Source organism: Furipterus horrens, unplaced genomic scaffold, assembly GCF_987537825.1.
Source record: "Furipterus horrens unplaced genomic scaffold, mFurHor1.1.pri manual_scaffold_3, whole genome shotgun sequence".
Classification (NCBI taxonomy): domain Eukaryota; kingdom Metazoa; phylum Chordata; class Mammalia; order Chiroptera; family Furipteridae; genus Furipterus; species Furipterus horrens.
Genome location: NW_028327173.1, coordinates 111231667 through 111247423, shown reverse-complemented (window position 1 = coordinate 111247423; position 15757 = coordinate 111231667). Strand labels below are relative to the sequence as shown.

Genomic DNA, 15757 nt, shown 5'->3' with positions numbered 1-15757 from the left:
CACAGTTACTCAAGTAAACCTGAGAAGTCTAGGGAATTATGATATTGGATATAGAGCTTAAGTTTCCTGTGCCCATATTTAAGAGCCAATGAGCTGAAAATGTTGCGTTCTTTCAGAACTTGGAGTGAAATATATACACAAATATATACCCACCATGAACACATGGAAATTAAGCAGAAAAATTTTCCTTCAGATTGTATTCATTCATCTACTCATTATACTCTCTTTTCCCTCCAATCCAATACCTCTCTGAAGAAAAGATCTGTTATATTTATTCAAAATAAAGTATAGAGAAGTGTTATCAGTTAATGTGAAGAGTTTTAGTAAGAGATAAAGTATTATTATGCTTAAGCCAAAAATGAAGTTCTTATTGTAGAATTTGAAACACCAAGAGTTCTGCAGAACAGATTTATTGTTTTAAAGTCTCTGAAATCATCATACTGTGTTCTTCTCACTTACAGTATTACCTCTGTGAGTGTGTGTGTGTACGAGAGAAGGGGGGAGGGAGAAAGAGAATCTTTTAAAATGTCATTTTTAAGTCTTTATATTTTAAGCTAAAATTTATGCAAAATCTTATTTTGCTAAATAGTGTCAAGCATTTAAGAAAAATGCTTAAAAGTAAAGACCTGGATGACTGAATTTCATCCTTCAAGCATATACCTCAGAGATAATGCAAGCATGGTTTTAGACCTCTGCAATAAAGTGAATATCACAATAAAGCAAGTCACACAAATTTTTTTTGTTTTCTGGAGCATATAACATTATGTTTACACTGTACTGTAGTGTATTAAGTGTGCAATAACATTATGTCTAAAAATACTTTATCTAAAAATATCTTGATTAAAAAATTCTTTATTGCTAAAAAATGCTAACCTCATGTGAGCCTTCAGCAGGTGTAGCCTGCATGTTGATGACTACTGACTGATCAGGATAATGGTTGCTGTAGGTTGAGTGGCTGTGGTAGTTTCTTCAAATAAGGTAACAGTGAAGTTTACCACATCAATTGACTCTTCCTTTTATGAACACTTTCTCTGTAGCATGGGATGCTGTTTGATTTCATTTTACCCGGAGTAGAACTTCTTTCAAAATTTGAGTCAGTTCTCTCAAAGCTTGCTACTCTTTATCAAATAAGTTTATATAATATTCTAAATCCTTTGTTGTCATTTCAACAGTCTTCACAGTGTCTTCACCAGGAGTAGATTCCGTCTCAAGAAACCACTTTATTTGCTCATCCATAAGAAACAACTTCTCATCTATTACAGTTTTATCATGGGATTGGAACAATTCAGTCCCATCTTTGGGCTCCACTTCTAATTCTTGTTCTCTTGCTGTTTCTACCACAGCTTTAGTTATTTCCGCCACAAAAGTCTTAAACCCCTCAAATTCGTTCATGAGTGTAGAATCAAATTCCTCTAAACTGTTAATGTTGATATTTTCGCCTCTTCTCATAAATTACAAAGGTTCTTAATGGGATCTAAATGGTGAATCCTTTCCAAAAGGTTTTTAATTTACTTTGTCCAGTTCCATCAGAGAAATAACAATCTCTGGCAGCTATAGATTAATGAAATGTATTTCTTAAGTAATTATTCCTTGATTCCTGGGATGCAGAGTGCATGCTGTGCTATCAAGGATGAAAATGACATTAATTTCACTGTACATCTCCATCAGAGCTCTTGGGTGACCAGGTGCAGTGTCAATGAGCAGTAATATTTTGAAAGGGCTCTTTTTTACTGAACAGTAGGTCTCAACAGTAAAATTAGGCTTAAAGTATTCAGTGAACAATATTGTAAACATATGTGCTGTCATCCAGGCTTTGTTCCATGTATAGGGCACAGATAGAGTAGACTGAGCATAATTCTTAAGGGTCTTAGGATTTTCAGATAGTAAGTGAGCATTGGTTTCAAAAAGTCCCTGACAGCATTAGCCCCTAACAAGAGAATTAGCCCCTCTTTTAAAGCTTTGACACCAGGCATTAATTTCTCTCTAGCTAGGAAAGTCTTAGATGGCATCTCCTTTCAATCTAAGACTTTTGTCTACATTGAAAATCTGTTGTTTAGTGTAGACACCTTCATTAATTCTGTTAGCTAGCTCTTCTGGATAACTTGCTGCAACTTCTACATCAGCATTTACTGCTACACCTTGCACTTTTATGTTTTCCTTAAACCTCATGAACCAACCACTACTAGCTTCAAACTTTCTTTTGTAGTTTCCTCACTTCTCTCAGCCTTTATAGAATTGAAGAGAGTTGGGGCCATCCTCTGGAGTACACTTTGTCTTAAGGAGCGGTCTGATTTAATCTATCCAGACCATTAAAAGTTCTTGCATATTAGCAATTAGAATGTTTCACTTTCTTATCATTGGTGTATTTACTGGAGTAGCTCTTTTAATTTTCTTCAAGAACTTTTTCTTTGCATTCACATCTTGGTTAATTGTTTGGTGCAAGAAGCCTAGCTTTTTTTTTTTTTAAAGTATATGTTATTGATTATATTGTTACAATAGTTCCAATTTTTTCCCCTTTGCTCCCCTCTGCCCAGCAACCCCCTCCCCCAGCAATCCCCCCCAAGTCCATGCCCATGGGTCGTAAATACAAGCTCTCCCACTTCACCCTTTCATATCTTCTTCTTATTTTTTTTAAATAAATGATTAATTATTTTAACAATAAAAAATAACAATCTCAGACTTAAGACACTTTATAATCTTATAAAGAACAATGGGCAAAGGTCTCGAGCTCCTCTAGCTGCTTCAAGCTGGACATGGTCGTCATCCTACCTACCCTTGGGTCCAGAAATCACTAATAAGAGTGGGGGTGTGGAGGGCAGGGTGGCCTTCCCACACGGGGAAAGATCTTGCGGACTCCAGGTCAGTTGGCTGTCCCCGGACAATGGCATGCTTAGTTTAACAGGCTGGCATCTTTGTTGTATTCTGGGGGCAACAGATTTGGCAACAGGGTTAAAAGACATCATTCAATCCATAATCATGAGATGATAAAAGGCAGGTATTAATTTTTCAATGTCCCACATTAGGGAAAAAAAGGGCTTATTTGGGGGAAGGTGTGCAAGGCACATCTCACCTATCCAAAACCCTTTTGCCCATTATATTTAGTTTGGGCTGAGGGAAAGAGTTTAGGTTTCCCTCCTCTCAGACCTCTGGGCCCTTTCTGTCCAAGCCATTAGGATAAGAAAGAAACCGGTTTTGTAAAGTGAAGCCCACAGACCACCCCATACTTCACCAATCCAGCCACTTAGTTCAGTTAAACTGTTGAGTCTCAGGAGGCAGCGCTGCAGACAGGATTAAGTGAGGCCTGTATGTACAGACAGTCACTCAGGTAATGAGATCATAGGCTTATGCCCTTTGAAAACAGAAAACACATGTTAATTTCTGTAACATAACCCACAAACAAGTCTCTAAATCTGTAAGACTGTCTTATTGGGAAGACATCCAGTTGCAAGGCATTTGACATTCTTCTTGCCTGTAAATTAAACATCTTTGATGATACCACAGACATAGTTTAACTTTCAAATGAAAACAAATTTTAAATGAAAAGAAACTTTAAAGACGGTTAGCTGCACTACTTTATAGTCTGCCACTGATCATTGTGCTTTTCCTTGAATAACGATTTTTCTCCCTAAGATTACCCTCCTTGTCATTAAAGGAACTGCATTCAGTGCATTTTTAAATTTATCCTGTTCATTTGCATAAACACAACAAGAGCAACAAATGATCACTTATGATCTTTAGTTCTGCTCTGCTGGAACTTACGCAAGGAACATTTATGGTGACCTTCAGTCTGCCCTTCAGGGCACGGAAGCTGAGCCACATACCTGGCATTCAGCCTTGCCTGTACATACCTGTCTTTTCCAAGTCCTTCTGATTTTCAATTGTGCCTTAAGGTCCCTTCTGGACATATTTCAGGAAAACAACCTTCATTCCTTTCCTGGAAAGATTGCTGTGGACCGCACAACCAACCAAGGTACCAGGCCTTTTATCTCATGGGCTTTTATTACCTTTGAAAGTCATTCCCAGTTACTCAGGGCTTTTTGGTAACAACCAGAGCTCAAGCATGTCTCCTTTAGGCATGACATTCCAGTCAAAGTCTTGGTCAAAAAAAAAAAACCTCTATTAACAACTGGTCTTATTAGTTTTATGCAAAGAAACTTATGTCATTACTTATTTGTTTAGAATGCAAAACTCTGGAGGGATCAGATAAGGAGAAAAATATACAGTGTGAAGGAAAATCCTTGTCCTTCTAATATTCACTGAACTGGTATTTCCATTCTTAATATTTTCATTTTTCCCCCACTAAAATTTTGTTTGTTTGTTTTTCCATTACAGTTGTCCCACTTTTTTCCCCCTCTTGCTTCCCTGCACCCTGTCCCCCCTTCTCCCACATTCAGTCCCCACTCAGTTGTCTATGCCCGTGGGTCATTTATACATGTTCTTTGACTAGACCTTTCCCCTTCTTACCGCCTCCTCTCCCTCCCGCCTCCCCCCTTGTTACTGTTAGTCTACTCCTTGTTTACATACCTCTGGTTCAATTTTGCTCATTTGTTTGTGTTGTTCATTAGTTTCCTGTAATAGGTGACAGCATAAGATATTTTTCTTTCGTTGCCTGGCTTATTTCGCTAAGCATAATTCTCTCTAGTTCCATCCATGTTGTTGCAAATGATAGAAGTTCCTTCTTTCTTTCTGCTACATAGTACTCCATTGTGTAAATGTACCACAGTTTTTTGATCCACTCATCTACAGTTGGGCACTTAGGTGTTTCCAGCACTTGGCTATTGTAAATAGTGCTGATATGAACATAGGGGTGCATAGGTTCTTTTGAATTGGTGTTTCACGATTTTTTGGATATAATCCTAGCAATGGAATCGCTGGTTCAAAAGGCAGCTCCATTTTTAGTTTTTTGAGGAAATTCCAAACTGTTTTCCATAGTGGCTGCAGCAGTCTACATTCCCACCAGCAGTGCACTAGGGTTCCTTTTTCTCCGCATCCTCGCCAGCACAAGTTATTTGTTGATTTGTTGATGATGGGCATTCTGACTGGTGTGAGGTGGTATCTCATTGTGGTTTTTATTTGCATCTCTCTGATGGCTAGTGATGTTGAGCATTCTTTCATATGTCTATGGACCCTCTGTATGTCCTCTTTGGAGAAGTGTTTGTTCAGGTCCTTTGCCCATTTTTTAATTGGGTTGGCTGTCTTCTTGGTGTTGAGTCGTATGAGTTCTTTATATATTTTGGAGATCAATCCCTTGTCTGAGATATCATTGGCAAATATATTTTCCCATATGGTTGGTTTCCTTTTCATCTTGCTGATGTTTTCTTTAGCTGAGAGAAACATTTTAGTTAGATGTAGTCCCATTTGTTTATTCTGTCCTTTATTTCCCTTGCCTTAGGAGATGTATCGGTGAAAATGTTGCTACATGGGATATCTGAAAATTTTGTGCCTATTTTTTTCTCTAGGACTTTTATGGTGTCACGGCTTACATTTAAGTTTTTGATCTATTTTGAGTTTATTCTGGTGTATGGTGTAAGTTGGTAATCTAGTTTCATTTTTTGCATGTCCCTGTCCAGGTCTCCCAACACCATTTGTTGAAGAGGCTCTTTTCACTCCATTTGATGTTCCTTCACTCTTTGTCAAATATTAGTTGACCATATAGACCTGGGTTTATTTCTGGCCTCTCTGTTCTGTTCCATTGATCTATATGTCTGTTCTTATGCCAGTACCAGACTGTTTTGATTACCGTGGCCTGGTAGTATAGTTTGATATCAGGTATTGTGATTCCTCCTACTATGTTCTTCTTCCTCAAAATTGCTGTGGCTATTCGGGCTCTTTTTTGGTTCCATATAAATTTTTGACGTATTTTTTTCTAGGTCTGTGAAAAATGTCTGATTGCTGTGGCTAGAACTTCCAAGACTATGTTGAATAGGAGTGGAGAGAGTGGACATCCTTGTCTTGATCCTGACCTCAGGGGGAATGCTCTCAGTTTTTGCCCATTGAGTATGATGTTGGCTTCAGGTTTCTCATATATGGCCTTTATTATGTTGAGGTATGCTCCCTCTATTCCCATTTTGCAGAGAGTTTTCATCATAAATGGGTGTTGTACTTTATCAAATGCTTTTTCTGCATCTATTGATATGATCATGTGGCTTTTGTCTTTCATTTTGTTTATGTGGTGTAGTACGTTTATTGATCCGTGAATATTAAATCATCCTTGCATCCCTGGGATGAATCCCACTTGATCGTGATGTATGATCTTTCTAATGTGTTGCTGGGTCCGGTTTTCCAATATTTTGTTGAGGATTTTAGCATCTATGTTCATCAGTGATATTGGCTGTAGTTTTCTTTCTTTGTTGTGTCTTGACCTGGTTTTGGAATTAGGATAATACTGGCTTCACAGAACGAGTTTGGGAGTCTTCACTCTTCTTGAATCTTTTGGAATAGTCTGAAGAGGATAGGAGTTAGTTCTTTCCTAAATGTTTTGTAGAATTCACCTGTGAAGCCATCTGGTCCAGGGCTTTGTGTGCTGGGAGTTTTTTGATTACTGCTTCAGTTTCAGTAGTTGTTATTGGTCTATTCAGGCTTTCTGCTTCTTCTTGATTCAGTTTTGGAAGACTGTATGTTTCCAGGAATTTGTCCATTTCCTCCAGGTTGTCAAATTTCTTTCCATACAGTTGTTCGTAATAATTTCTTACAATCCTTTGTATTTCTGTGGTATCGATTGTGATTTCTCTTCTTTCATTTCTCATTTTGTTTATTTGGGTCCTCTCTCTTTTTTTCTTGATGAGCCTGGTTAAAGGCTTCTCAATTTTGTTTATCTTTTCAAGGAACCAGCTCCTACTTATGTTGATCTTTTGAATTGTTAGTTTAGTCTCTATGTCATTTAATTGTGCTCTGATCTTGATGATTTTCTTCCTTCTACTTGATCTGGGCTTTGCTTGTTGTTCTTTCTCTAGTTCTTGTAGCGGTCACGTTGTGATGTAACGTCCTTTTCTGTCTCTCTGTGGTTATAAGACTTCTCTCCAGCTAGTGTTCGGTTGGTTATTCCAGATGATTTCTCCAAAATTAAGTTGTAAATTCAGACTGGTCCTGTGGGGAGGTTAGTGTAATTTCCACTTACTCCTCTGCCATCTTGGATCCAAGAAGCCTAGGTTTTATCTTCCCTCTACTTTTCATATGTTTCAGCTTTTGACATGCTTTCGTCACTAAGCTGAATCATTTCAAGCCTTTTATTTAAAGTGAGAGTATGATTCTTCCTTTCACTTGAACAATTTGAGACCATTGTGTGGTTATTAATTGGCATAATTTCAATATTGTTTGCCTTAGAGAATAGGGAGGCCTCAGGAGAGGGACAAAGGTGGGGGAATGGTTGGTGGAACAGTCAGAACATAAGTTTGCTATCTAATGTGGGTGCATTTCATGTCACCCCCAAAACAATTACAAGAGTAACATCAAAGATCACTGACCACAGATCACCATACCAAATATAATAATAATGAAAGAGTTTGAAATATTGTGAGACTTAATAAAATGTGACACAGACACAGAGTGAACAAATGCTGTTGGACAAATGGCACTGATAGACTTGCTTGATGCAAGGTTGCTACAAACCTTCAGTTTGTAAAAAAGTGCAACATCTGCAAAGTACAATAAAGTGAAACAATAAAATGAGGTATGCCTGCAGTATTTGTCTGTAATTGTCACTAGAGCAGTGATATTCAACCTTTTTCATCTCATAGCACACACAAACTAATTACTAAAATTTTGCAGCATCCCAAAAAATGTTATATTTTTGCCTAGCTGACAAAAAAATATAGGTATAATTTTGATTTATTCACACCAGATGGCTATTGCTGTGTTGGCTGTTGTCAGCTTTTTATTTCACAATCTAAAGGAAAAGAAGTCAGTGCCCCTGACTAAATAGTCAGGTATTGCATGTTTTAAAAATTCTTGAGGCACACAGATTGATTATTGCTTATTTAGAGTGAACTTTTACATTAGTCTTTCTAATGGAATTACATAGACAATAATAATTTAGCAGTCATGTGTTTCTCATACTAAGCATAAGAATGTGACATCATTTCACATGTTTCAAGTCTTTGTACTCTGTTGTCTAATCTCTGCTTGCAGGGTGGAGTTCCACCACAGCCACGAGCCGCGCATACCTGTGCAGTTCTTGGAAATAAGGGCTATATCTTTGGTGGACGTGTTTTGGTTAGTATTTTCAATGGAAATAACCTTTTATGTGTGATGCTTCTTATAAAATGTATCCTCTGAATTTATAGAACAACTGAACATTCAAATAATCTAGAGATTATGGTGCTATTCAATAACTTTTTTCTTCTCTTCCCAAACACACCATACATAAATAATCACAGATGATTATAAATCATATTTAATGAAGAGAGTCCTTCACTTTAGTGTGTTATCAGAGAAATTTAATTTGTTATCATCTAAATCCATTTCCGTGTTTCCCCCTCAATACATTTAATTTGGTAGCTCTATGCTAATTTTATTAATGCTTAGCATTGTTCCCCAATGTATAAACTTATGATTTTAAGTAAAAGAGATAATCTATTTTTAATATGAACTTATTTTAAACAAAATTTTAACTTGTGAAAGATGTAAAACACTGACCATTTAAACACACTTTTATTTTAGCAAACTAGGATGAATGATTTGCACTATCTAAACTTAGATACCTGGACTTGGTCTGGAAGGTAAGTGTGAAATTTGTTTTTACCTATAGGCATTTCTATGTGTATGTGTGTGCACTATAGTTCAAATTTTGGTCTCTAAAACTGAACTATTATTTTTCCCCTTCAGATTATATATCTAAGCAAGGAATATATAGATTTAAATAGAGTTTGTTCTTTAACCAAACAATATAAAACATGAGAATACTAGCTGTTGAAAATTGATTATGTAAAAGTACTGGTTTTATACTATGTATTCTTGAAGACTACCCCTGGCTGGTTTGGCTCAGTGGATTGAGCGTCGGCCTGCGAGCTAAGTGTCGCTGGTTCGATCTTCCAGTCAGGGCACATCAGAGAAGGAAAACTCTGACTCCAAAAAACCTCCGCTGCCTTGCGGCATACTTCTTCAGGGGAAAGGCTAAGGGAGTAAACCCCGACAGAAAATCCGGGGCCGGAGTCCCTAAGGCGGTTTGACGTTGTAGTCAACACCGGCAACTCCTGCGGCGCACCTGAAGCCAAGCTGTATTGACTCCGTCTTTCCCTTGGACCCTTCAGCTGCGAAGAGAGGCGGGGTCTGCTGCATGGGCAACAGCAGACCCTCCATATCACCCTGCCCAGGCTCTGTAGCTTCAGCTTCACTGGAGAGGACACTCCAGTGTCATCACAAGATGTCGATTCAACACGGGAGGAGACAGATACCGTGTCACTCCCGAGTCGGACTGCACAGCCATTCTCGGCGGTGCAGATAGACTCTTAAGAAGCTACACCATCGTCTCTCGAGACGGACGGCTGCCGACGATTCTTGAAGACTAGTCAGTAAAAGAAACGAAGTAACTGTTTAATGGGGTCATCACAAGTGATCAGACATGGAGTGGATAAAAGTCAGATTTTATTTATTGTTCATAATTTATGAGTATATTTAGCAGTAGAATAAATATATTTAGCTATCAGTTCAGCTGTTCATGTAATGAGATAAACTCAGAGCTATATATTATAAAGTGCAAGAAGAAAATTTAGCAGATTATCTTTAAAATATTGGCATGGAGAAGGCTTTTCTAAAAATGGTTTATATCAAAAATTCATAAATTAAAAGATCGGTTGATAAAACTACTTAAGAATTACCGTATTTTTTGCACTATAAGATGCACCTGACCATAAGACACACCTAGGTTTAGAGGAGGAAAACAAGGAAAAATATATTCTGAACCAAATGGTATACTAAAATATTTACTAAAATATAATAGAATAATATTTCAACCATGTGAAGTGAACAGCAGTCAAAAGCGGTATTAAGAACCATCATCACTGTAATTAACAAATTAGGAGAGACTTTAAGGTTCAAGTATTCTTCCAGTTTTCTGGGAACCCCAAGAACTCATCATCACTAGTGTCAGAATTTATGAAGCTCAGTTGCTCACAATCACTGATATCACTTTCTTCGCTATCTTCATACTGACCAGACGCCCTGAGATTCAACAGTAAAGTGGGACATTTAAGTATACCAGGGGTTTTGCATGGGCCCACTGCTTTCTCTTCTAACAGCTGTCACCACCGCTGACAGGTCAGGTAATAGACATCAATGTCTGTGACACAATATTTGCTCCATAAGACGCGCAGACATTTCCCCTCACTTTTGGGGAAAAAAAAGTGTGTCTTATGGAGCGGAAAATATGGTAATTGTTTCTATGTGGAAGAATATACCACAAAAAGTGAAAAGACAAGTTGGGAAATGCAAACAAAATATACAAACAAGAAGTAGTATTTATAGTATTTCTTTTTTTATGTTTGTTTGACCTACACAGTATTTTTAAATTTTATTTTGAATTTTTCTTAATTTTTTCATTTTTAAATTACAGTTTACATTTACTATTATTTTGTATTAGTTTCAGGGGTTCAACATAGTGGTTAGACAATATTTATAGTATTTACACAATATTTATAGTATTTCTAACAAAAAGGGTTAAAAATCCACAAGAAGTAAGTTGGTAGGAAAAAAACAAATAATCCAATAAGAAAGTGGACAAAGAACATGAATGAGCAACTCATAGAAGAAATACAAATAGGCAAATTTATTTTTAAAAGATGTTCAACTTTGTAGATTATTAAAGAAGTGGAAATAAAACTCATTTTCACTTATCAGATAAAAGTAATAGCAAATTACCAGTGCTTGCTAGGTTGTAACAACATAATTAGTGGAAGTATAAATTGCTACACATTTTCTGGAAGGTATTCTGGTATATTGGTACAAATTTTCTGGAAGGTATTCGGGGTTTGGGGACCCCTGTTTTAAGGAATAGAGCAGTATTTGTTTAGAATTTTTAGAGGGTCCCCCCACCCCTGCCCCGGATCTGGAATGGCTTGTATTCTTTTATTTTGAAGCTGGAGTAGCTAACATTTTCAGATGAAGATAATGTTCTGGGAAATTCTAGAACAAATAGACCAAAGAAGAAACAACAGCAGAATCCCATAATATCATTAAGAAAACCCACTAAAAACACAAAATTAAAAATGAAAGAACAGCTAAGAGTTATAGACATGAAAATAGTTATGTTGAAAAACTTTTAAGTTTTATTGATTAACCAACAAGAATGATGCTGAGTATGCATTATGAATTAACTGGGAATTAATTTTAATCTGTGTTCTGTGAGCAGGTAGAACAATAGACAGTGAGAGGAAAGATTGTTTAAACTCAACTAAGAATTTAAGAATGTTTTAAAATTTTTATGTAGGTGGGATTAGTAAAATCATATAACTACAGGAAATTTTAAACTAGTGAGAGCAATTTTCCCCTTTAAGAACTGAGGTGATGAAAACCTTTTATTTTAACTAACACAGGACCTAGATTTTTATATTTTTCCCTTGCCACAGGATTCCTATTAATGGAGAAAACCCTAAACATCGATCATGGCATACTTTAACACCAATAGCCGATGATAAGCTTTTCCTATTTGGTGGACTAAGTGCAGATAATATTCCATTAAGTAAGTGAATTCATATTCAGCCTATAATTATTATCTCACTTTTTCCTTTTTAAAACTTTTTTCAAAATAGTATTCTTTATTATTTCTTCATTTATTTTTAATTGACTTTATTGGGGTGACATTGGTTCACAAAACCATACAGGTTTTAAGTGTACAACTTAATAAAACATCGTCTGCACACTGCCTCATCTGCCCATGCCCCCAAGCAAAGTCTCTTTCCTTCCTCATTTTCCTCCTCTTTTCCCACCTAAACCTAGCCTAACATTGCCTTTTCCTCTGGTTGTCACCACATTGTTGTCTGTGTCTATGTGTTATGTATATATGTTTTTGGCTAATCCTTTCATCTTCTTTTATCCAGTCTCCCAACACCCCTCCCATCTAACGACTGTCATTCTGTTCCATGTATCCATGCCTCTGTTTCTATTTTGTTTGCCAGTTTATTTCATTTATTAGATTTCACATATAAGAGAGATCACATGGTACTGTATTTGTCTTTCTCTCACTGGCTTATTTCATTTAGCATAATACTCTCCAGGTCCATCCATGCTGTTGCAAATAGTAAGATTTCCTTCCTTTTTATGGATGTGTAGTATTCACTTGTGTAAATGTACCATGGCTTTTATATTCACACATCTATTGATGGGCACCTGGGCTGTTTCCAGATCTTGGCTATTGTTAACAATGCTGCAGTGAATGTAGAGGTGCATATATTCTTTTGAATTAGTGTTTTCAGATTCTTAGGTTATATTTCTATAAGTGGGAATTGCTGGGTCAAAAGGCAGTTTTGTTTTTTAATTTTTGAGGAAACTCCATACTGTTTTCCACAGTGGTTACACCAATCTACATTCCCACCAACACTGCAAAAGAGTTTCCTTTTCTCCTCATCTGCACCAGTACTTGTTTGTTGATTTTTTTTATGATAGACATTTTGGCGGGTGTGAAATGATATCTCATTGTGGTTTAATTTGTATCTCTCTGATGATTAGTGATGTTGAGTATTTTGTCATGCATCTATTGGCCATCTGTATATCTTGTTTGGAGAAATGCCTATTTTTAATTGGGTTGTTTGTCTTCCTGGTGTTGAGTTGTGTAAGTTCTTTATATATTTTGGAAATTAACTCCTTATCAGATATATCATACGCAAATATGTTCTTCCATTCAGTGGGTTCCTGTTTCATTTCATTGATGTTTTCTTTTGCTATGCAAAATATTTTTTGTTTGATGTAGTCCCATTTGTTTATTTTCCTTTGTCTCCCTTGCCCAAAGAGATATATCAGCAAAACTATTGCTCTAAGAAATGTCTGAGATTTTACTGTCTATGTCTTATTCTAGGATTTTTATGGTTTTGCGATTTACATTTAAGTCTTTTTTTTTTAATGTGTTTTATTGATTATAATGTTACATTTGTCCCAATTTCCCTTCCCTCTTCTCCCCTCCACCCAGTGGCCCCTCTCCCTCCAGTTGTCCCCGCCTTTTTGACCGTGTCCATTAGTTGTGCATATAGTTCTTCTCAACCTCTCTCTGTCTGTTCCATTCCCTCCTACCATGATCCTTAATTCCTATATCATCTCCCTCCCTCTCCCCCTTCCCCCTCCCTGTTGACCTCCCCCCAATATGCTCCCCATACCTATAGTTCTTTTTCCACTCTCATTGCCTATTTAGTTTGCCTTTGTTTCAATTCCCTAGCTTCTGTTGTTGGTTCTTGTGATGCAGTGTTCATTTTAGTGTTCATAGTTTTGATCCTCCTTTTTCTAAACCAGTCCCTTTAACATCTCATATAACAGTGGTTTGGATCTAATGAACTTTTTCAGTTTTATTTTGTCCTGGAAACACTTTCTCTGCCCTTCTATTCTCAATGACAATTTCGCTGGATAGAGTATTCGTGGTTGTAGGTTTTGGATTTTCATTACTTTGAATATTTCTTGCCAGTCTCTTCTTGCTTGCAGGGTCTCCCTTGAGAAGTCAGCTGATAGTCTAATTGGGACCCCTTTGTACATGATTCTTTTCTTCTCTCTTGCTGCTTTTAAGATTCTCTCTTTATCTTTAACTTTTGACATTTTGATTATAATGTGTCTTGTCGTGGTTCTCCCTGGGTCCAGTTTTTTTGGAACTCTCTGTGCTTCCTGGACCTGTAAGTCTGTTTCCTTCCCCAAGTTTGGGAAGTTCTGCTCTATTATATTTTCACTTAATTTTTCAATTTCTAGTTCATCTTCTTCGCCCTCTGGCAAACCAATGATTCTTATGTTGGGCCTTTTATAGCTGTCCCAGAGGTTTCTGATCCTCTCATCATTTTCCTTGCTTCCGTTTTTTCTCTCTGCACTGGTTGACTGTTCTTTCTTTGTGTTCTGATTTGTTGATTTGAACTCTGGATTTTATTTCCTCACCATCTGTCTCGTATGTGGTTTTGTTCCTTTCAGTATGAGTGTTTTTCGATTCTTTTTCATCTTTTTCCAGATCTTTTGTTAATTCTGTTAGCCACCTGATAACAATGGCCCTGAACTGAGCCTCTGACAGGTTTCTTATTTGTTCATCTGTCAGATTCTTCATCTGTTGCCTGGTGAGCTGCACCACCGGGATTTCTATAGTTGTCTGCCTCATTTTGACAGATGCGTTTTGTTTTCTTGGGCCGGCTATAGGGGGCAGTGCCTGTGTACTCGTCACAACCCAGCGACCGGCGCCGATCTGCAACCTTTCTCGCCAGCGCTTTGTCATCACTGCCCAGCTACCAGAGGCGATCCACAACCTATTTCACAGCCCTGTGGCGCTTTGTGTGGGGGCGGGGGTCCAAGATGGATTCACACAGTTATTCCGCTAGGAGGCCGGGATCCGTCCTCCCACCCTCTGGGCCTCACTGTTTGAGGTGATGTGGTGACTGCTTCTCCCAGCGTTGGGGTCGCGAGCCGCCGGGGTTTGACTGCAGCCAGGATTGTTCTCCCTGCCGCTGGGATTGTCCTCCCTGCCGCTGTCCCTGGTGCGACCGCAAACAGCACCGTCCCCTTTCGCTCTTACCTGCCCAAAGAGCGCCGCTGGTTTATAACTTCATATGTTGGGCTTCCATGTATTTTTATTTTCTGGAATTTCTAGTTATCTTTTGTTTTGAAGTAGTTGTATTCCTCTCTAGTTGTAGAGGGAGACCGAGCATGTCCGTCTAAGCCTCCAAATTGGCTGGAACCTGGACTCCATCTCACATTTAAGTCTTTTATCCATTTTGAGTTTATTCTTGTGTTTGGTGTAAATTGGTGGTCTAGTTTCATTTTTCTTTTCATTTACTGTCCAATTTTCCCAAACCATTTACTGAAGAGACTGTCTACCCTCCATTGTATGCTCTTGCCTCTTCTGTCAAATATTAATTTACCATAAAGGTATGGGTTTATTTCTGGGCTCTCTGTTCTGTTCCACTAATCTATAGGCCTGTTTTTATAGCAGTTCTGTGCTGCTTTGATTTCTGTGGCCTTGTTATATAGTTTGTTATCAGGTAATTTGATTCTTCCAACTTTGCTTTTCTTTCTCAAGATTGCTGAGGTAACTCATGGTCTCTTTTGGTTCCATAGAAATTTTGGGGCTATTTGTTCTAGTTCTGTGAAATATGCCATTGGTATTTTAATAGGAATTGCATTGAATCTATAGATTGCTTTGGGTAGTATGGACATTTTAATGATGTTAATTCTTCCTGTCCATGAACATAATATATGCTTCCACTTATTTGCATCTTTCTTATTTTTTTCTTCAATGTCTTATAATTTCCCAAGTACAGGTCTTTTACCTCCTTGGTTAAATTTATTCCTAGGCACTTTATTTTTTGTTGTAATAATTAATGGGATTGATTTCTTAAGTTCTCTTTCTGATAGTTCATTATTAGTATATAAAAATGCCACCAGTTTCTGAATATTAATTTTGTGTCCTGCTACTTTGTCAAGTTTATTTATTAGATCTAGTAGTTTTTGGTGAAGTTTTCAAAGTTTTCCATGTATAATATGTCATCTGTGAATAATGACAATTTTACTTCTTCCTTTCCAATTTGTATGCCTTTTATTTCTTCTTTTTTTTTTTTTTGTCTAATTGCTGTAGCTAGTACTTCCAGTA

At 37.3% G+C, this 15757-nt stretch overlaps 1 protein-coding gene across 1 annotated transcript in view; it reads left to right on the top strand.

Moving 5' to 3' along the window:
- The window catches only part of KLHDC1 (kelch domain containing 1), a 79243-nt gene that overhangs the window by 38423 nt on the left and 25063 nt on the right, over positions 1-15757 (top strand). The window contains exons 7-9 of the mRNA XM_090271820.1: positions 8128-8211; positions 8659-8717; positions 11562-11674. Of these exons, the coding sequence (XP_090127946.1) occupies positions 8128-8211; positions 8659-8717; positions 11562-11674 (256 nt within the window). The remainder of the gene's footprint in view (positions 1-8127; positions 8212-8658; positions 8718-11561; positions 11675-15757) is intronic.